General features: G+C 44.9%; 2 protein-coding genes across 2 annotated transcripts; one reads left to right on the plus strand and one right to left on the minus strand.

Moving 5' to 3' along the window:
- Positions 1-5276: 5276 nt before the first annotated feature.
- On the minus strand, positions 5277-22468 carry Ltn1 (E3 ubiquitin-protein ligase listerin). The gene is made up of 13 exons (XM_065228436.1): positions 22276-22468; positions 21354-21946; positions 19932-21282; positions 9438-10532; positions 9111-9380; positions 8819-9045; positions 8574-8757; positions 8324-8507; positions 8177-8259; positions 7661-8119; positions 7484-7598; positions 5618-6021; positions 5277-5556 (listed from the first exon to the last, which is right to left on the minus strand). Exons 1-13 carry the CDS (start codon positions 22306-22308, stop codon positions 5329-5331), a joined length of 5226 nt encoding a protein of 1741 aa, XP_065084508.1. The 5' UTR covers positions 22309-22468; the 3' UTR covers positions 5277-5328.
- On the plus strand, positions 6072-7471 carry Rcd7 (Reduction in Cnn dots 7). Its single transcript, XM_065228451.1, has 2 exons — positions 6072-6426; positions 6485-7471. Exons 1-2 carry the CDS (start codon positions 6091-6093, stop codon positions 7442-7444), a joined length of 1296 nt encoding a protein of 431 aa, XP_065084523.1. The 5' UTR covers positions 6072-6090; the 3' UTR covers positions 7445-7471.
- Positions 22469-22893: the final 425 nt, after the last annotated feature.

The raw sequence follows: 22893 nt of genomic DNA on the forward strand, positions 1-22893 counted from the left end.
CGCTGCGCGTCCAAACGACTCCGCGATGGGCCGTCGAGAAAATACCTTTCGAATAGATTTTTCGAATGTGCCGAAGAAACCGGACCTTGCCAAAGTCCACAAATTCTGTGCGACCATTCTTGGTCTGAAACAAGGTGAAGTGCTTCGTATACAGAACAGCAGAGCCCTCGGTGTTTCGTTCGTGAAAGTTGTCGACCTAGAGTTGGCGCAACGAATCTGCGAGGAACATGACAACCAACACGACATTACCGTCGACGGTAAAAATATCCGCTAAGGATCACGCTGGAGGATGGAGCAGTGGAGGTGATGCTCTTCGATTTGTCCGAGGTGTCGGACCAAAAAATCGCCGATTTTCTCGGAAGGTATTGTGACGTCATATCAGTACGAGAGCAACGATGTGGAGCCGATATCGATTTCCCTGGTATTTCGACCGGTGTCCGCATAGCGAAAATGAAAGTGAATCGTAATATCGAGTCGTGGGTCACCATCGACGGTGAAGTGACGAATATATTGTATTTCGGGCAGCTACAAACATGCCGACACTGCCGCGAATACATCCACATCGGGGCTACTTGCGTGCAGAATAAAAAATTGCTCGTACAGAAGTAGTACGCCGATGCCGCAAAGCAGATGCCTTCACAAAAAACATCTCAAGCCGACTATACTCCGAACCAAACCAACACACACTCGAACCAAATCGCTCCCAGTGCGAATCAAAACAAAACAACTTCGAACCAAGCTGCACGGCCCCGGTTCGAACCAAACTCGGTCAACCCGGCTACCATGCCGCCACCGAAACAAGTTTCCCACCCACAACAGAAATTGTTACCACCGATGCGCAACGAACAGAATTTTCCCACGCTAGCCTCTTCCTCGGCTTCGATTCCCCTATCGGACAGCGGGTCGTTGACTCCCTCTACAGGTCAACAGCCCCCTGCTAGCAGTGGAGTGGATCGCAAAACTGCTAGTGGCAAGTCCGATGGCAACGAAACAGATTCTTCTGTCGGCTCATCCAGCTCAAGAAGGCATCTCCGCAATCGACCACCAGGCAAGAAGCCTCGGGTGGAGGACGACTGCGACGACAAGCGAGATGGGAGTAACCAACTGTCGTAATGGCTGAGTTCTCCAGTTACAACCTCGCCTCTATCAACATCAACAATATCTCGAACGGAACGAAAATTGACTCTCTTCGGACCTTTGTACGAACGCTGGAGCTAGATATCGTTTTCCTCCAGAAGGTGGAGAATGATCAGCTCTCTCTCCCTGGCTTCAACATTGTCTGCAATGTGGACCAGGCAAGGCGAGGAACGGCAATCGCGCTGAAAGACCACATTCAGTTCTCGCATGTGGAGAAGACCCTGGATGGCCGCCTCATCGCTTTGAGGGTGCAAAACACGACTCTCTGTAATATCTATGCGCCATCGGGGACAGCTGCTCGTGCGGAAAGAGAGAGATTCTTCAACGGCACGATCGCATATTACCTTCGGCACAACACGCAACACGTCGTCCTCGCTGGCGATTTTAATTGCGTGCTTCGCCCGAGCGACTCCACGAGTTCAAACACAAGTCCGGCGCTCCAAGCGACCATACGGCAGCTGCAGCTTCAAGACCTGTGGCTGAAGCTATATCCCACCACCCCCGAACCCACATACGTTACGCACAATGCGGCATCCAGGCTCGATCGCATGTATGTAAGCTATGGGCTTTGCGAGCATCTACGAAGTGCTGCCACACACGTATGTTCGTTCACAGACCACAAAGCTCTTACAGCGCGAATTTGCCTTCCGCACCTCGGTCGTGAACAAGGACGTGGATTCTGGTCCCGCCGTCCTCATCTTTGACTGCCGAAAACATCGATGATTTCCAAGTCCGGTGGCTGTTTTGGACCCGCCAACGGAGGACTTTCCCCACCTGTGGATCTCATACGCGAAGCCAAAAATTAAATCGTTTTTCCGCTGGAAGTCAAGCGAAGCATTCAGCATCTTTAACGCTGAATACCAACGTCTCTATGCGCAATTGAGGCTCGCGTATGATGGCTACTACCAAAATCCAGGCATGTTGACGACTATCAACCGCGTGAAAGCGAAAATGCTCACGCTGCAGCGACGCTTCGCACAAAATTTCATTCGGATCAATGAAACATTCGTAGCTCGAGAGAGCATATCACCCATATATATATGGGTGATAGACGACGTAAAAAAACAATCATCACAAAGCTGCAGAACGAGCGAGGAGAGCAGATTCAAGGCTCCCTGGAGATCGAGCAGCACATGCTCCGATACTTCAAGGACTTGTATGCGGCGGGGGAGACCAGGCAAGTTGGGGAGGAGATGTTTGAAACCGAGAGAGCAGTACCCGAGAACGACGAAGCTAACGCTGCTCTTGTGGCAGAGACCAGCATCAACGAATTGAAAAATGCCATCCGAACGTCACAAAAACGAAAATCGCCGGGTATCGATGGTCTACCGGTAGAGTTTTACCATCGAACTTTCGACATCATCTATCGAGAGCTCTACTTCGTCACCAATGAAGCTATGACGGATGAGCTACCTTCGGAATTTGCCGATGGCACTATCGTACTGGTTAAAAAGAGAGGTAGCGATGGAACAGCGAGAGCATACCGTCCGATCAGCCTGCTCAACGTCGACTTCAAAATTCTCTCCCGCGTCATGAAGACCCGCCTGGAACACATTCTCCGGACACATCGAGTCCTGAGCGACGCGCAAAAATTTGCCAACACCGATCGATCCATCTTCCAAGCCACGCTCTCGCTTAAGGATCGTGTAGCACAACTAACCGCGAGAAAGCAAAAAGGAAAAATGATCTCTTTCGATCTCGACCACGCGTTCGATCGGGTCTCTCACGAGTTCCTGCATCGGACTCTTCTATCTCTGGGTTTCAACCAGGGTTTCGTCGACTGGCTCTCTCGGATCGCTGCTGCGTTTTCGTCACGTCTGCTGGTGAATGGGCGCCTTTCACAGCCGTTCCGTATAGAGCGATCCGTACGGCAGGGAGACCCAATGTCGATGTTACTTTTCGTGCTTTATCTCCATCCCCTCCTCACACGGATAGAGCGAGTTTGTGGTGGTGACCTTTGCGTTGCACACGCCGACGACATCACGTTTATTGCAACCTCAACACAAACAATAGACCGTATTTACCAGCTGTTCGGCAGTTTTGAGATAGTTGCCGGGGCAAAATTAAATCGGCAAAAAACAGTGGCTATCGATGTTGGATTCGTCAATGGGAACTCCCTTGTAATACCAGGACTGCAGACGAAGGAGAATGTGAAGGTTCTGGGTGATATTTTCACCAACTCAGTGCGACTGATGGTGAAGCAAAACTGGGATGCTTTAGTAGCCAGAATAACGCAACTTATTTGGTTACCCTGCAACAGAAGGTGATTTTGTTAAACACCTTTATTACAGCGAAGGTGTGGTATCTTTCGTCTGTAATACCACCACAGTGTGTTCACACGGCGAAACTGACAGCGACGATGGGAACATTCCTGTTTCGTGGGCTGCCCGCACGAATTCCAATGCAGCAGTTGGCACGTAGCAGAGACAAAGGTGGCCTAAAGCTACAATTGCCGGCGATCAAATGCAAAGCGCTTCTCATCAACCGCCACCTGCAGGAGATCGATTCCATTCCCTTTTATCGTTCCCTTCTCTCCCAAAATATTCCTCCCCCTGCCGATCTTCCTTGTTTCAAACTGCTTTCTCAGCAGACTGCTTTGCTTCCACCCAACATTCAACAAAATCCCACCAGCGATCAAATTCATTGCCTCTATCTTGAGCAAACCGAACTGCCAAGGGTGGAACGGAACCAGCCAGGTCAAAATTGGAAAAAAATCTGGACAAATATTTCGTCAAGAGGATTGACGTCGTGCCAACGCAGCGATCTCTACATGTTAACCAACGAGAAGACGGAGCACCGCAGACTAATGAAAATTATCGGACGTGCAAATGATTCGAATTGTCAGCACTGCATGGTGTCTATTGAAACGCTACAGCACAAGTTCTGCGAGTGCCCTCGTATAGCTGCAGCATGGACGCACGTACAACGAAGAATAATGACGATTCTTGGCGGATGGCAACGACTTTCCTTCACCGAGTTGATATACGACCAATCTTGGGCAACATTGCAGCAGCCAGAAGAAATGAAATTCTTAAATTGTTTATAAAATACATCAACTATATTAATGCAAATATTAATAACAGAATAGATGTAGGTGAACTAGAATTCCTTCGGAATTTAGAAGAGTAATATTTTTTACAAATTGAATGTGATATCTATTAGCTAAAAATTAACAAACAAACTTTAAAAAAAAAATGTGTCTGGGTTCAATCCCAGCCGAGATTGGTGGGATTTTTCTGAGGCATAAAAATCTCTGGTCACATCTTGCTTCGGAAGGAAAGTATAGCCGTTGGTCCCAACCCATGTGTGTTGAATGGGTGCGATATCCTACGCAGGTGTAGAAAAGCTGCCTTCCTGCACATTCGGTTCCCATCAATGGATGGCAATCGATGTCCGTCGGTGATTGGCACTAGATTGCGGAACAGAGACCGACGTTAAATAAAGGACTGAAGAAGAATAAATCCAGCCAGTTCATCTGATTCCTTGACAACATGAACATTGTCGGATCATTGGTGACGTCGGCTAGCAACTGCAGCAAAGAAATTCGGGGACGTATTATTGTTGGAAGTCGTGCTTACTACGGACTACACAAAACCCTGACTTCTAGTTAGCTTCGCCCCTGTACTTAAAAGTACCATGTTCAAAACGCTGATAAGACCGATAGTTCTGTACGGGCACGAGGAGGGCCTGCAGGCGCTGCGAGTCTGGCAGGTACAATACGCAGAAGAGCGCAGCGAGCAAGACCATGTGAAGCAAGATTTTGCAAGTGTGTGAAACTCAAGAAACTGGAGACATGCAGCCACGAACCGAGTGTGCGCCTGGGTGGAGACAACTGAGCTATCCTGCTTTTTACTATAAAAACTGAATCACCGATTTGACATTAGAAGCTAACCGAATTTGAAGGTCAAACCTTGAAAGACGTTGGACCAGTTCTAAAATGTTTAGGGAATTTTCTTTCCAAAATACAAAGGCACGAACACTGAGAATCCACTTCACTTTTGATCAATTTATTCCATAGGACAAACTGCTGCCGACTGGATGCAGCAATTACAATTGGCATGATACACGATTTTTAAATTTTAAACTAATGCAAACAATCTTAGCTATCAGCTAGTGGTGGAAAATAGTACTTGTGTGTGTTTATTTCTATCATAAATCTATACCGAGGATAATTGCTTCAAAATAAATACTTTAGAAAATGTTCCTACAAATAGGACACGTAGATTTGTTACTCGTACTGAACCACCGATACAAGCAGGGACCGTGGAACTTCTTCTTGCACGTCTTACACGACAGTTTCGGTAGCTGACAGGTATCCTGATGAATGACACTGTAGCACACGTAGCATTCTTCGACTCCTTCGAATTTCCTGTCCAAGTTGCGCTTCCACAGCGATAAACCATCCCAAATGGAACCATTCTTGAGGTAGGAATTTTCTCCAATGATTATTTGTTTTGAGAAAATTGAGCATATCACTTACCTGATGCGTTAGGAATATGGAAAGCTGCATAACAACCTGTCGCGACTGCAGTCGTCCACCGATTTGTTTTCCACCTTCGACGGTAACCGCCCCCAACGGGAAGTTATTGGGTAGTGTTATGTGCAGTTCAACCTTCGCTTCATCGATGGAGTAAACTGCCATCACCTGGCGTGCAGCAGCGTGCACCTTAATCTGCATGTTGTCCTGTTTGTCCTTTTTCTCGATCAACGACTGGAATTCATCCTGACAGAGCAGACTCGAAACGCAGTTGCTGGTAACCTTACCGACAATGGCCGCATGCCGGTGATTCAATCCGTTCCACCAACGGCGTACAACAGCCGGCAGGAAGCGCAACGATTGCGTATACAGGTGGCACGCATAGCGTTCCGGTTTCAGGGAAATGCCTGCGGAAAATTATTAAAAAGAAATCAAAGTTAGCACTGACCGGCAGTTGACATATTATTTTCGAAATCATGGATGAGAGCAGTCAAAATTCCAGCGAGCTCCTCTTGTTCGATAAATCAACCGAAGTGGTCCTGTATCCGGAGTTATTTGCGGAAGAACCCCCTTCGTTGGAAGCCGAAATCAAGCGTGGTATCAAAGAGTCGAGGCAAAGACAACGAAAAGCGCGAAAGGAAAAACGTAAAGCCAGAAGATCCGCTCAGAAGGAAACTCCCAAAATTACGAAGATAGTATTTTCAGCTCCGGCAAAGTTTCGCGGTTGTCGTCATAATGAAACTATCGTAATCGACAGAGAGATACTGAATCCCGCTGAACACATTCGACTTTTGGCAACGCCACGGGCTAAGGTAAGTCGCATCTACCATTTTTATCATATTGCAAATCTTCAATTTTAGAAACTTTCAGCCAAAGCCGCAGTATTTTCGTCTTGTACGAAAAACGATTCCAGCGGCTACCAACCACATCAGAACCCTCGCTCAACCGAAAGCATACTACGTGGAAGATACCCTAAAACTCCACGCCGGTCACCTCAAACCGCATCAGGTAGAGCGAATGAACGAACGGCTAACTGCCCGTGATTACCTAACCATACCGGAGTCACGCCAGTTTGCCCGCCAACAGAAACGGGACGAGCGAAGGTGGTTGCGGCATCGAGAGCGACAAGCTCGTATGCTGAAAAAGAAAATAGTTCGTTTGGAGTTAGCTTACCTTCGGGATATCATGGAGAAAGCCTACCGTCAAAATAGGAGCTACTTCTTAGATGCCGCAGCAACCCCGCCGCAAGATGAGCTCGCCATAGCGTCCGAAGTGATACTGACACGAATTTGTCAGCTTATTGGGGTTGATGTCCCTCGGCGAAATGGCGGCCATGTCCTGGATAAATACTACTGTCAGCTGGGTGATGAAGCTGCGAAGTGGATGTGGCATATCATGCAATCCAGTGGAGTGACATTTGAGCGCCCCGAAGACGTAGAGAAGCGCCTATCAGCGGCTTCAAGCATTTTCGAAGATCAAACCAAACTAAGGCAGGGAAGTGAAGGAGAAGAGTGGGAAAGCGAAGAGGAGGACGACTCGATCAAAGACGAGACAACAAAGGACATCGTAACCGGAATGCTGGAATCTTGCATAGCTGCTGCTGTTTTGGCCCTGCATGACGTGGAGAGTCATACGACCTATGGAAGCAATTTCGTCGGGGCTCAAAGTGTGTCGCAAACGGCTGTACGGTCGGTTCCTAGCGAAGAAACAACCAAGACCGAGCGGGAGAAGGGGTCCAAGGTGAACTTCGTTCCACGGACTTCATCGATTGCTGTGGATTTGAGTCGGTCGGTGGTGGAAAGGGAAGAAGGAGAGCAGGACACGGAATAAAGTAGAAAATGTATGATTATCCTCGACCATTATACTTACTTTTGATTTGGTTCCACTCTAATTTGGCAAACATAGTCTGTCCATATATTGCCCCAGAATCTGGATTTTTCAGTATTTCGTTGGGCATTAGCCTAAACAGTGCGGGAAGTAAGACCTGCAATTGATTTTTTAGTGATATTTGCTAAGCAGTGTTTCCATAACCAGTCGGTTCCGTACCTGGTCGTAGTGGTTCACGGTAATCCACGACGCATAGATCGATCGCAGCTCGGATGGTGATTTGGCACAGATTTCCAAAATACAGTCCCACAGCAGGAGGTACGCTATCGTTCGATCCCTGCCCAATACGGCCTGTGCCGGAACATCTTCCGTTTCGTTGATCTTGTAGTTGAACTCCGCTACAAAATCACTAACGGCTGGTTGAAATTCTTCCACTTTGACCTTGAAACGTTGCAGCAGATGCCAGCTGTCGTCGGTTTCTTCGGGGTTCTTCTGCTGCTGTTCGACCGTCTCGTGACGCCTCTGAAGCTGTTCCACATCACGCTGGATGAGTCCGGCCGAGAGATTGCGGAGAATCGCTGCGGCAGACACCCGGATCCGGGCGTTCCAGTGATTGACGTTGGCCAGCGCGAAGTCGATCAGATCATCGAGAGAGATTTTCGAATCAACCTTATTGGCCTGAATAAAGTGCAGATTGAATTAGATGAAAGTGCAAGGTTAATTGAACCACCATACCTTAAGTACGTAATTGAAATCGATTGAATCGATGTGAGGGCTGATTGTGTCCAGGAAGTACTCGTCAGATTTTCTCGTGCGATCTGGAAGTTATAGGATTTTTTGATGAATAGCTAAATAATCGATCAGTAAGCATAAGCTTCATACCAATATCCTTGACAATGTTGATGTACGTTTTCAGTAGTACAAGATTAACGTCCTTGGCGAACACGTTGTCCCATTCCTCAATAACGTTGGTCAGTAGTTCAGTGGAACTTCTGGCTTTCTCCTCATCGAAGAACTTCGATACAGCACTAAACAATCTGAAGATAGCGGCGATGAAAATGGAAATCTAAAAACGACAAATTTTCTTTGAAACTGCGCTTAAAAATCTCAGCAACAATTCCTTGTAACATACATTGTTCGATCTAAAGTTGTGATGATTTTTAGACACGGTCAGGGTCCACGAGCTTAGAGCGATTCTCACAAAGTCCCACTTGCCAATATCAAGCTCGGATGCAAAATGGGGCATCACAATGGCCAAAACATTCGCCAGCTCGGTGTCCAAATAGAGCTTTCCTGCGTCCACTTGCGAAAGGTCACTGTTCATCGAGAAAGTTAATCAACATTTTGCAGTCTACAACCGGTCTCCGGTTCACTTACCAATTGTAAAGCAAACACTTGCTAGCATTGTGCTTACTGATGATTTCGTGCAAAACTATCAGCGTGTTGCCGATGACTTTCCTATCGCCAAGCTCGTTGTAATTGGAACTGAAGTGGTTTTCGATCAGGCTTCGACTGGCGGCCAGTTTCACCAAGATGTCGAAGTAATTTTCGAACAAGTTCGGTCGGATTGGTAGACATTTGGGAGCCATTTTTCTCGAAAGAACCTTTTGATTGAAGACGGGTCGTCACTAACCAGATCAAAAATAATTAACTTCCTACACAATCTTACCTGCAAAATATTGATGTAGGTGATCAAATCATCACTGTTGACAACAGTGGAGGCATCTTCGTACAGCAGGACCGCTCCATTTTCAACATCGGAGTATTGATTAGTCTCCAGTAGCGAGACGAGTGATTTTGCCCACAGCAGTCCCGATTCATTTGCCAGCCGGAACAGGCGCTGCTTGATCGCGTCCAAAATTCCGGAAGGCAAGTTCTTCAATAGCAACGCCAGTCGCTCCTGCAAACTTATTATAAGCGTTTCAACAGTGTCGTCAAGCTGTAAAAGAGAATCCCGATGAATACCTATATCTGAAAACAATCCATATAAACCTACATCATTTGTGCTATACAAAAGGGTATCGCCAATCGCGATCGAATATATCACAGCTAGAACCTTCTGGTGTATCAATTCCGACCAGCAGTGAATCAGATTTTCCTCATCATCCATATGCGCATCTCCTGCATCGTACTCGTTAGTCAGCTCTCCATCGTGATGCATTCTGCTTTCACTATTGCCAGACGGCCTCCGTTTGGGATTACAACTCAACTTGAACACCACATTCAAGCAAAACAGCTCTCGTACCAACAACTGCCGAAGATTTTTTGTGAATGCCTCCGTGGATAAATCCGATCTATACTCGCCCGTTTTGGCCATCAGCCCCCCATTCAAAAGCTCAACGTAGATCGCTAGCTTCTCCATCAAATCCTTGGATGACGCCTGCTCGCTCGCAGCCTTCGCCACTACGCTTCCAAACAACACATCAATCTGCTTGCAACGTTCCGGTTCACTCCGTTTTATCGATTCCGTCGAACACATCATCAACTTCGTACAGATTTCCGCCAGCTTCTCGAATCGTTCCAAATTAATGCTTTCCCCAGCGGAAAATATCTTCAATTCCTTGTCCACAATTCCTGCGCACTGTTCAATCAACTCCTGGTCGAGTGCCAAATCATCGCTGGACAGTGCATCCTGCCAGGCAGTCGTTACCTCCCACAATGTGTCCTCCGACAAATAATCGCTCACGCTATTTTCAGCACTAAAATCGAACAGCATCGTAAACATTCGTCGCTGCAGTTCTCCCTGACGACTATCACCGCAGACGACCGGCATGATTTGCGCCAAAAAGCTAGCGCACGTATCCTTCAGTTCGATTTCGCCGTCATTCTTCAACGGAGTGGCAATCGTTTCAACAATCTTGGAGCACGTTGCCGGATCGATGAGCACTTCGCCACTATCCGAAATGAGGAAACACTTGTGCAGCAGAATCATATTCTCCTTCGTATCACCTTGCGTGACCGCCCGGGAACATTGGATCAGGTTTTCGCTAACCTCGGCTTGGGTGAGGAATTTCGTTATGTTCCTATCCTGGCAGAGGGGATGACTCAGGGCGCGCAGTATCAACCATTGTTGCACGGTTTTGTTCGCAATCTGTGGAATGGGAAGCGGAACGAAAAGGTGAGTGAACGAACTGTTCGACAATTATGAATCGATATTAGCCGTATTCCTTGTATGAACACCTTCTTTTAGTTCTAGTAATTGCTTTATGAAAATTGTGTGATGATCAGAAAAGGAAAGGAGAAACCATTGGAAACAGCCATAATAAACTTGAGTGGCAATGTAGAAGCTGTCAGTTCCCCGTGTTTTATCAAACAAATTAAATTAATCGTTGGTCACGGAACCTACATCAACTGTGCCTTTATGTTTCAAAACTATAGTGGTATAGGTATAGAAGTGCATTTAGTGAATCGCGAGGTTAATCACACCCCGAGCAAAGTCGGTTTACAAAATGACATACCTAAGTCCGATATCATTTTAAGCTTTCAAGAGCTTTTTTGACGTAGAACTACGTCTTTGTCGACTATACTGGGGTGCAAATCAAAAAATATGTGTGGTGAAGGAGTGTTAGGTTTTGAACGCTTGTAACTTTGTCATTTATAGATGAAATTAAAATCCAAATACGCCAATCGATAGGATATTACATTACGAACCTGCTGAAATAAATATTTTTCCAATTTTTCTGTAATTAAACTTTTTTTTTTTTAATTCTTTATTAAAGAGATTTTTAGCCTTAGGCTAGTTCATCTCTAATGTAATTAAACTTTTGAAAATGTACAAATGATAATTTTATCACTGATTTCATGAAATAAGCCTTTTTTTCCAAACCCAGTCATCATAAACGAATACCACTTGGTTGCACATCATTCTGCTTGAACCTGAAAAGATATAAATCAGCGGTGCTCTCATGCCTCTGCTCATTACCGCTTCGGACGGCGTGGCACTAGGTCCTTCATCAAGCAGGACTAGGTCAGCGTCTAAAGGTGGATCACGGCGTGTCCACCACAATGAGGAATGAGACTTGAAAAAACGTGCATGTAAAACCCCGTCCCGCTTAACAATCCCCTCCCCCTCCCCTTAACAATAACCCGAGAAAGACATGGACGATCTTTTTTTTCGGGACATAAATTTTAAGCAAACCCTAATAATGTATGAACAATTTATTTTTTACATGCAGAGCCAACATTATCAAAAAAAAAAAAATGTTGCTTAATAGGAGACATAAACTCGATGCATTACCAACAACTGAATGTAAAACATATCTGGTACCTTTATATATGCAATTATATTAACATCCAAAGTCCATCCTTTTTTACATATTCTGCACCAAAGAAACTTTTGGCTCCGCCCCATTCATAAAAAACGGCGGGAAATCCTATCAGGTTCTGAACCTGAAAAGATATAAAACAGCGCTGCTGTCATGCTTTTGCTCATGAGATTCTCTGCTTGTACGTCAAGCAGTACAGTTCGGTCTTTGCTCGCTCTGTCGAGTTGTTCTAAAGTTTCTAGTTTGTTCCAAACATTCGCAGTTTAATCGCATCGTCAGTAGTGTCGGTCGCTTCGTGTGATGGGAAGACAGCGCTCCCGGAGCAGGCTCCGAGAGAAAATGGAGAAGAAGAACAGCGGTGAGGGTAGCTTGAGTGTACCTATTTCGAATAGGTACGCTACTCTTCCCACCGATGTAGGGAATACCACCTCAGCCACGGTGAAGCGGTCAAAGAAGAGGAAGAAAAATCAAGGCCAGTCCGATGGTGCGAGTGGACGGGACGATGCCACCGCGACGAACGTCAGCGTCATTGGTGATTTCGGCGACGCCGTCGACAACGAAACTGCTGCCAGCCCGAGTGCAGCAAAAATGAAGCTTCCTCCACTGGTGGTGAAGCAAGTCCCACTCAACACGCTGATTGGCGATCTTTCATCGCTGGGCGTTGCAGCTGAGTTTAAGCTCGGCAGGATCGCCACCAACGTGATGCTCCGAACCAAAGCGGAGTACGAAGTGGCCGTGAAATATCTGAAGGATACCAAGGTGGAATTCTTCACGCACGACATCCCCGGTGAGAAGCCCTTCAAGGTAGTCATCAGGGGTCTACCAAACTTCGACCCCAAGATGGTCGAAGCCGAAATCAACCGGTACAAGCTAGTCCCAATCGCTGTCTTCCGAATGACAAGGAGAGATGAAAACGTGAAGACGTACCCGGATTGTCTTTTCCTGGTGCACTTCCAGAAAGGGACGGTGACGCTCAATGCGCTACAAGCCATCCGATCGATCTACTCCATCATCGTACGGTGGGAGCCATACCGTGGTGGTCATCGTGACGTAACGCAGTGTCAGAGGTGCCTCAATTTTGGACACGGTACCCGCAACTGCAACATCAAGCCACGCTGCAGCAACTGCGCTCAAGAACACGCCACTTCCAACTGCCCTGCGGATGGAGCCGTGGCGATAAAATGCGCTAACTGTGGTGGTGCACATCAAGGCTCTGACAGACAGTGCTCCAAACGCGAGGACTTCAAACGCATCCGAAAGCTGGCGTCAAGCAACAATCAACCAGGACGAAAGAAGGACAAAACCCCATCATTCAGGACGGAGGATTTTCCGCCTCTTCATGCTCCCCAGCAAAGGCAAGCGAATTCGCGGGTGCAACCCGCCCCCCCCTCAAGAAGCTTCCGGTGATTCTGCTGGTCAAAGCTCTCCATCCCCCCTGGATTCTGGAGACAACCAACAGCGCAAAACAACAACCCCGATCTGTTCTCAGCGGATGAACTGATGGAAATTTCCGTCAACATGTCCGGTGCTCTTCGTAAGTGCCGCAATAAGCCCGAACAGATCCAAGTGCTCGGTTAGTTTATCATCCAGTATGGCATCTAAACCGCTAACTATCGTCACCTGGAATGCTTGCTCTGTAAGAGCAAAAAAGATTGAGCTTGCCGACTTCCTCCGCAAGCACAGCATCGACGTGGGCCTTCTAACCGAGACCCATCTAAAGTCCGGCGACAGCTTCTGGTTGCCTGACCACAACACTATCCGGCTTGATCGCACCAGCTCCAGGGGGGTGGTGTTGCGGTCGTCGTCAAGAAAGGAATAAAATACCAAACTCTGTCCCATATCCGCACCTCTATCATCGAGGCCCTTGGTGTGGAGGTGGAGTCGTCGACTGGATACGTCCAGTTCATCGCCGTCTACTGCCCTCGACAGTGTGCCGCCAGCAGTGGACTAGCGGCTAAATTCAAGAAGGACCTGTCCACCATCACCCGTACCGGTTCCCGCTTCGTAGTTGGAGGAGATCTGAATGCTCGCCATGAGGCCTGGCGGAACTACCAGCAGAACCAGAACGGTCGTCTCCTGTTCGACCACTCACAGCATGGGCTGTATTCTGTTTGGTTTTCGGATGAACCAACATTCATCTCACCGGCGGGCAACCCATCGACGCTAGACCTGTTCCTGACAAATATCGGCTTGTCCAAGCCGGTAGCCTTGAACGAACTCAGCTCCGACCACCAACCGGTGGTGGCTGAACTGGGCTGCAACGTGGCTCCTGCTTCAAGCCTGCGCAAGGACTACCATCGCGTAAACTGGGCCCAGTTTGGACGCGTGGTAGACAGGCACATCATCGACAACCCGCCGCTTGACACCGTGGAGGACATCGACCGAGCGTTGGAGGGACTCCACCAAGCCATAACCGTGGCTGACGAGGCGTGCGTCCGACGAGTTCCTGTGAGGGGTAAGTTTATTGCCATTGATTCCCACACCCAACTTTTGATTCGCCTGAGAAATGTTCGTAGACGCCAGTTTCAGAGGACTGGAGATCTGGGCAAAAAACGTGAAATGGCTGATCTGAACAGACAGATTGCTTCCAGAATGGACTCACTCCGAAATGAAAGTTTCGGGCGTGTTGTCCAGAATCTGGACGACCGCTCCAGACCATTCTGGAAGGTAGCCAAGGTCCTGAAAACTCATCCCAAACCCATTCCACCTCTCAGAGTCGAAAATGATGACGATCGGCTTTTAATCACCCCACAGGAGAAAGCAAATGCGATCGGCGAGCATGTCGCTTCATCGCATTTGCTTGGCTCGAATATCCAAAGTCCGCTCGAAGATCAGGTTGCGCAATGCGTTCAAAACCTAGATGCCTCCCCTTGTGTCGTGCCTTCGGCGGATATGATTACAGTACAACAAATTTGCTCAGCGCTGAAATGCACCAAGAACATGAAGGCTCCCGGGTTTGACGGTATATTCAACTTGATCTTGAAGAGACTCAGCATAAAAGTGCAGTCTCTTCTAACCGCTATCTTCAACAGATGTTTGGAACTGCACTACTTTCCAAGTATCTGGAAAGTAGCAAAAATCATACCAATCCGCAAACCCGGTAAGGATCCAACATTGCCTTCAAGCTACAGACCAATCAGCCTCCTTTCAGCGCTGAGCAAATTGTTCGAGAAACTCATTCTCAATCGTTTGCTCAAGTTTGTCGAGGAAAATAACATTCTCCTTCCGGAACAGTTTGGATTCAGAAAGGGGCACTCCACCAATCATCAGCTAGTACGGGTGATGAATAACATCCGAAGTAACAAAGCTGTATCAAAGTCCACAGCCATGGCCTTGTTAGACATTGAAAAGGCGTTTGACAATGTTTGGCATGACGGACTTGTGTACAAGCTTTGTAACTTCAACTTCCCATTACATCTGGTTAAAATCACCCGTAAATACCTTCAGCAAAGGTCGTTTAAGGTATCGTTGAATGGTTGTCTTTCCGACACGTTTTCCATCCCAGCAGGAGTGCCGCAAGGCAGTCTGCTGGGCCCCTTGCTTTACAGCATTTATACTACCGACATTCCTCCCCTTGGAGACGGTTGCGTGTTCTTCCTGTTCGCAGATGATACCGCAATAGCCGTCAAAGGAAGGATGCCTCGCGAAATAACGAACAAACTTCAACGATGCCTTAACGCCTTTGCTGATTATGCCACCACGTGGAAAATTAAAATCAATCCCTCCAAAACACAAGCGATCATGTTCCTACATCGGCAATCGCCTAAACTGAAACCGGCTCCATCTTGTACTGTAATCATGGATGGCACAAGGGTTGAGTGGTCCGCCGAAGTAACCTATCTCGGGATGTTGATCGATGAAAAGCTCCTCTTCCGTTCGCATGTAGAGAAAACTGTAGTCAAGTGTTCTACCTTGGTTAGGTGTTTGTATCCGCTGATTTGCCGCAGATCCCGCCTCTCAAGGGTGAACAAACTGGCCGTCTACAAACAAATCATAGCACCTGCGATCCTCTACGCAGGTCCGGTGTAGGAATCATGTGCACAGACTCACAGGAACAAAATTCAGGTCGCTCAGAATAGAGTGCTGAGGATGGTTCTTGATCGTCCTTTCGACACTAGAATAACAAATTTACATGAAGAGGCAGGCATTGCCAAAATAGATTCCAAAATTAACGAAATTAAGACTAAATTTGCACAAAAATGTAATTTATCAGAACATGCTTTGATAAGCAATTTGTATATAGTAGGTTAGGTGTATATAGTAGTTGTAGGTTAGTTGTAGTTGTAAATAGTAGTTATAAGTAGACTCCTTTTTCCAATTCAAATCATACCAATCCCACCAAGGTGGTCATACTTTAAAATAGGCCTGATAGGACTAGAAACTGTAAATAATAATTAAAATCTCACTGTACTAAAGTTGAAAAGACGCATCTGTGTCACTTGAAAAATTCATACATGTAAACCACACAAACACAAGAAATAAAGATCATTTAATTGTTAAAAAAAAAAAAAAACTGCTTTTGCTCATTGTCGCTTCGGACGGCGTGGCACTTGGTCCTGCTGTAAGCAGGACCAAATCAGCGGCTAAAAGTGGATCACGGTGTAATTTATGTAAACACCCTCCCCCTTTCACAACAACCTCTCCCGCTCCCCCCTTCACAACAATCTCCCCCCTCCCCTCAACAACTTCTCCTAATAAAAAATAGCAAAAGCAATTGAATTGAATTGCATAAATTTTACCGGAAAAGTTCAGCTGTTCAGATTTCGATAAAAATTACCGAAGTCCGGCGATAATGTCTAAGTGTGTATGTGTCGGCCACATACTTAATATATGTACCGTAAAACGGGGTAACATTGATAGTTGTTTAAAGTATATTCCAAATAATTTTTACACCAATGAATGTTTTTCAAAATTTATATTTTTAAAACAAGTACTGAGGATCCAAGAGTCAATTCCTTAGTAATATATTTAACGGAACTTAAAGCATTCGCACTATTTTTTTTAGCTTTGTGAACGAACTTCAGTTTTTTGATTTGGGGTTACTTTGATAATGCTCGATGAATGTAGAAAAAATGGCTGAAACTCAAACAATTTAGTTCTTTAAATATGAAACTTTGAATGAGTATATAATCAGAAAAAATGATAAGCAATAAGAATACAACATTGAATTTGTGATGGCTATATTTGAAATACATTTCATAAGTGATGGTTAGAGTGGTTTTTCAAACAGGCGAAAAACACGAAAATTGTTTTTTTTTAATATGTAAGACATTCTTTATAAAAACTATATATGATATCAACGGAAATACCCTAAGCTATAATATGGAACCAATGTTTCTAATTTGGAAAAGCGTAGCGAGTAAATTTAATCTCTAAATTATATTATCTAAGTTACCCGTATTATCAAAGATATCCCGTTTTACGGTACATATAAAAACCATGCGTGACCACTAGACTGATGCAAAATTTGAAATTTTCGCTCCACAGTGCTCAAACGGTTTCAAATCAGGTCCTGATTAGCCTCCCAAAATTTAAACTCATTTGGTAAGAAACTGATTTGGCACAAACTATTTGAAGTTTATATGGAAATTGCTATGAGAAAACCAAACTTTTTGTTCATTCTCTACTACCCATTTTCCAAATTGCTTTTTCGAAAAGTTCTATAATTATTCTTATGGAAATTTTTCTAAGCTACAACTTTGCGGAATATCGTTTTTCAGCCAAATGTCAAATTAAATAGTTATTAATTGTTTAATAGATTGATAATCTTATGGCATGATCAAGCAGCTGTTCTGTTAGCAACACTGTATTCTGCAGTGTGACATAGTAGCCATGATATTTGTGCTATATTCTTCGCACCAGAAACACCAATGTTGCCTGCTGAACAGTTGAATGAGCACAATCATAAGATATCAGTGACTTGAATCATTAATAACTTTTGTTCCTTACATTTGATTGAAAAGTGGGTTTCGACAAAGTTGTAGCTGGGAATTTTTTTTACAATCATTGCTATCATTTTTAAAAGCATAGTGATGTGGTGAATTATTAGATACATATGAACAAAAACATAAGTTTTCCCATAGTAATTCCCATATAAACTTGAAATGATTTGTGCGATGGTAGTTTCTTACTAAAGTAGTTCAAATTTTTGGAGGCTAAGCAGGACCCAATTTGGAACCGTTTAAGCACTGTGGAGCGAAAATTTCAAATTTTGCATCAGTCTAGTGACCACACATACTATTCATACATTATACATATACATTCATTCATACATTATACATCATTCATACATATACTTAATTGCAAGTTTTGCTGTAAATGCCTTGTAATGTTTGATTTAATCTGTTGTTGAAAAGATTCCCCCCATTGTTGTAACCAGGGCTCTACAATTTCGAAGCTCTAAAATGAACTCGTGTTTTTTCTCTCTCATACATACGTGTTCGACGCTTCATTTCTATAACGCCTAGCTAGACTATCAGCAAGAAACGAAAATAAAAAAGCAGGACGCTTAGAAGGAAAGGCTGGCTGTGGAACTTCTCGTCGTTGCTTTGCTCATCGCTTTCAATGTAACTAACGTCGATTTTCTAGTTAAACGAATCTCATTATGACTTTCAATCCCCTTTCACGAACACTCTATCACCGTTCTTTCAATTTGTTTAAAATGCGTTATGTCGCTTTTTTGATTATTTTTTTTAGATAAATATATGGATGGAAGATAAATTAAAAATATTACGTGTAATCTTCACGTGTTTTCACGTGAGAAATGCTTTAAATGTGTTATTTCATTTTCCGTCATATACGTCATGAAACCTCTGTTGATGTGTTTCATGAAAGAGAAAACTATCAAAGTCGAGCGTTATTTCGCTCATCCGTTTCACCGAAGCTTGAAAGGAAGACCAATGGAGCGACGGGAGAAAGAGAGACAAGCGATTGAACATTTGTTTGTGCACGCCGACTGAGGTTCTAGAATGCTGCGAAGCTGTTCGACTTTAACAGAAAAAGAAAGCCAGCAGTCTCTTCGTCGCATCGATTTGGTCGATTGAAGCTGACATTGTGACGCCCTGGTTGTAACCACTTCCGATTTCCATGCTCTGCGCACGGAACTTTTGAACTTCGTGAAATTCAAGTTTTCACTTCAAATTGACTGTCGGGGTGAATGCCGTGTATTGGCTGAAACCTTGGACGGTTCAAAAATTAATTATTTTTTTTCGCTGTTTTGCCTGGGACTACTCATAGGTAGATTGAAACTTTTTATCATCCATAATAGCAACAATTAAATAAAATTAATTCGAAAAATAAGAAGCGTTTTAAAACTTCTCTCCCATACCTCAACTGTGTAAGATTTTTGCTTCATTATGATGGTTTTAAAATGACCGCGAGAGACCAAGTATTGTATAGGCCTATTAATTTTTATTAAAATCAACGAATTTTGTTCGAGTCGATCGATAAATTTACTTGAATTTTTTTTTAACGGAAAAAAAAAATATTCCAAGAAACATTCCGGGAAATGATCCATTACGGCAAATGGTCTTCCGGGTAATGGTTTGCTGGGAAATGTCATACAATCGATTGACAAACATGAAACGGAGCAAAAAGTTGTGGATCACCCGTGTCATCAGGGAAAGGAAAGGGTTAAAGTATGTCTTACCGTTCAGTATGTGGAGCTGTTCAGAATATGGTGCTTGCAAGGTATCACTTTAGTTTAAAATAGTCCCAAATAGCGAAATGGTACTACTCGCCAAATGGTAAACCGTGAAATGGTTCAAACCGCGAAACGTTTTACTCCAAAATGTTCTACATTCAACTACTTCGGGTAGGTACACACTCAAGGTTCAAAATTTCTGGACTTTTTGAAGTCTGCTATCTTAAGACAAAGGTTTTACTTCTATACTCAAAAAGCTTTTTGACAGTCTAAAAGCATAAGATTAGCAAATCAGCTTAAAACAAAACTATGACGATTATCGCATCGCAAATCATCGAACTTCAATTTTAACAACCGCTCATTAACAAATTGTCTACCGAAGAACATTGTTTGCTAGTGCTTTCGCCATTCCCACCGTGCTAGGTATTATGTGTGATTTCTTCGCCGGTAAGCATGCTAAAATTTACGACAGGAATGCGTCAATAAATTCAACGATACAGAATAACCTTTCGCCCTGGCTCGTAGCATTCCATAAAACGGCTAAGGGCAATCCGCATTGATAGACCGTTTAATTTCCACTCACCTTTATCCATTTGTTCAGCATCGTCACCCGCTCCTCCTCCGGTAGGTATTTGTACACAATCAATACAATCTCGACTATGTACTCCGACTGTAGTCGTTCGTCACTCAACCAGACAGCGGCAAACGTTTCGAACAAACAATTGAGTTTTGTTCCTTCGCCACCGTCGCCGCCACCACTGGCGAGAAATTGGAACAACTGCGGACATTGAAACTGCCGAATCAGATTCTCCAGCTGTAGAACCAGCGCTTGGTTGCGAGTTTTAGTGATACGATCCATGTAGAGGCGGCAAATTTTGTACACCAAAGTTTGCAGCTGATCTTCGAAGCGGTGCGCATGTTGGCGATTTGGGTCCGAAGTTTGACGTTCGGTGGTATCACTTGTAAATTTGACACGCTTGTGGGAGGTTCGCTTAAGATTTTGTACCAATTCAGTGTGCGATTGGGACACTTGTTCGATTGCTTCGGAACGGTTGACACTTTGTTCAATTACTTCAAATAGACGGTTCCAGAATTTGGCCAAAATTTGTTCGTAGATCTTCACGTTGGCACTATACTGGCACCAGTAGTCCAGCAGCGAAGCAATGTTACCGAAAATAAATCGCCCACTCGATGTTTCCGTTGTAATGCACCACTCAATCACTTTAACTAGATGATCTTCAAGCATTCTTTCGCAGAAACTGTCGATTTCGTCGGACTGCATTCGATCATCTTTCACGGTTTGAACCACCACATATTGGAACACTTCGTAGTAAGCTTGCGAGATGGCGGTGATGTCCGTCCGGCTCGAATGAACCGCCTTAAGTCCTTCGTTAAATCCATCAAAGAACAACGTTTGGAATTTTTCCATCTTGTCGCCGAGAACTTCACGCGTAAACTTCGATACTAACGGCAGCATGTGTGGAAAGACGCAGGCTGCATTCCCGCTCGCTCCCGTTCGCAAAACCTTGGTCAATTTGGGGAACACTGCCTTGTCGAAGTTGAGGTACGTGTGCCAATTTGGAATTTTAGCTTGTACGAGCACAATCGAGCTCCAAATGTGCGTCACAACCGTTGGATCAGTTTCGTCCATGAATTGGAACACGCTGGTCGTGATTTGTTGCTGGTGTTTTTCGATCAGGAAAGTTCCGTACTGAAGTAGAGTGGATATCACCTCGAACCAAGCCGATCGAACGGCTGGAGTTTTATGCTTGTGGTAGGACCAGAATTTCGGATTATCCAGGAGTAGCCCATTTTGGTCGGCTGACTTCCGCAGCTGCTCTTCTGGCATTTTACTGAGATACAAAGCATATCCACGCAGACTGGCTATCAGCACACGCTGGTACTTGTTTTCGCATTCCTCCGGAGTGTGTGATCTGTAGCAGAGAAATAAATGATAGTTAATTAATCGATTCACATTACTTACTTGCACGACAACAATACTTACTTTGGGTTACTCAGCGTGATCGCCGTGTGCACTGTTAGATGCTTCGTGTAGTACTCGAGAATTTCGCTTTCGCAAAACACAAACACTTCACGCAACTTGCTGGGAGGAAAAGCGCTACTAAACGACTGTCCGGCCATGCTGGCTGCCGGTGCGTAGGTATCGTACTGCGCCGAAATCCAAGCCGGCGCCAATTGTTTTAAAAACGGAGCAATATTCTTGCCTGCCTTGGTCACGATAGCAGCTTGAGCTTGCTGAGCCGTTTCCCGAACTCGATGTTCCACGTCCGTAGACAAGTTACTGTACAGACGTGGCCAAAACGGCAACACCGACTTCACTACATCCAGTTCCGACTTTCCGATTAGCTCGGTAAATTCCTGGAGTGCTTTAGTTTTCGTTGTAGGATCCTTTTTGAGCATCTTCTTCAGCACTATCTGAAATGTGTCGTCTAGATTCGGATCGATGTCGTCGCCATGAGTTTCGATCTGAACAAAACTTGGCACCACCGGCATCTTACTACTGTCGAGAGCGGTGAAACCGAACAAGGTAGGCACGGTACTACCGAGCATTTCCGCACTGCGGCCGCTGCTGGACGGCTGCACCGGGGAAAAAAGAGAAAGGTGTTACAAATCATGCAAGCACAGATTGGCTGGAGTTGCTGGAAGGAAGCAACATTGTGAAATCGATAGCGCCATTGCAGGGATATAGCAACAAAAACAACACACGTCAACATTCCACACGAAACAGATAATGCAGGCCTCTTAAAGGTTGTGGACCGCACATTTCGCTTCGATTCCACCATAAACAAACACAAATAAATAAGTCGTCATCGATTTTGTGCCAAATGCACCAATCAATTCAATCAGAACAAAAATCCTGCTGCTCATATTGATCGACTCCTGGCTGCAGCTACTGCAGTTCTTACCTTGGTGTTATTTTTAGTTCTCTTGCCGCCCATGGTGTCGATCACACTACTCGCTTGGTTTTATAGAGTTCTTGCCACGCGCGAAAATCTTCACGGATTATCCGATCCAAAAACTGGGATTATATTGAGAATCGAAAACGGAAAATATGCACACGCAAAACAATGAACGCTGAACCACCTTTTTCGCGATTCGCCACCTGCCTATACAAACGTCAAAATGGAACTGTGAGATGCGAGGAAAAAATGGGGAAAACGCGACCAAACTCAACGTCGAAAGGAGTGGAAAAAGATAAACAGTTGTGGACAAATCAGGGCCGCACTCGTGAAGATTATGTGGACTCCGGGAAAATTAAATTTAATAAAACCGGGAATCAAATAGAAGTACTAGATTTACCACATAGAGATTTTCACGTCCGCCCTAATAAACAAATACCATAAATAAACTGTATCCTGGATGGGTAAACTATCCAACAAATGTTTTGGATGATACCCCGAACACGTCGTAAGGATCTCTTTTATGATTATTTTAATAAGGGCAGTTGAATAGTTTACCCAACAGTTTACCCATCCGGGATACAGTTTATAATTTATGGTATTTGTTCATTAGCGTGGTGCGAT

The sequence above is a fragment of the Ochlerotatus camptorhynchus genome, unplaced genomic scaffold (genome assembly GCF_037179485.1).
Source record: "Ochlerotatus camptorhynchus isolate MF236.1 unplaced genomic scaffold, CSIRO-AGI_Acam_v1.1 ptg000291l, whole genome shotgun sequence".
In the NCBI taxonomy this organism is placed as follows: domain Eukaryota; kingdom Metazoa; phylum Arthropoda; class Insecta; order Diptera; family Culicidae; genus Ochlerotatus; species Ochlerotatus camptorhynchus.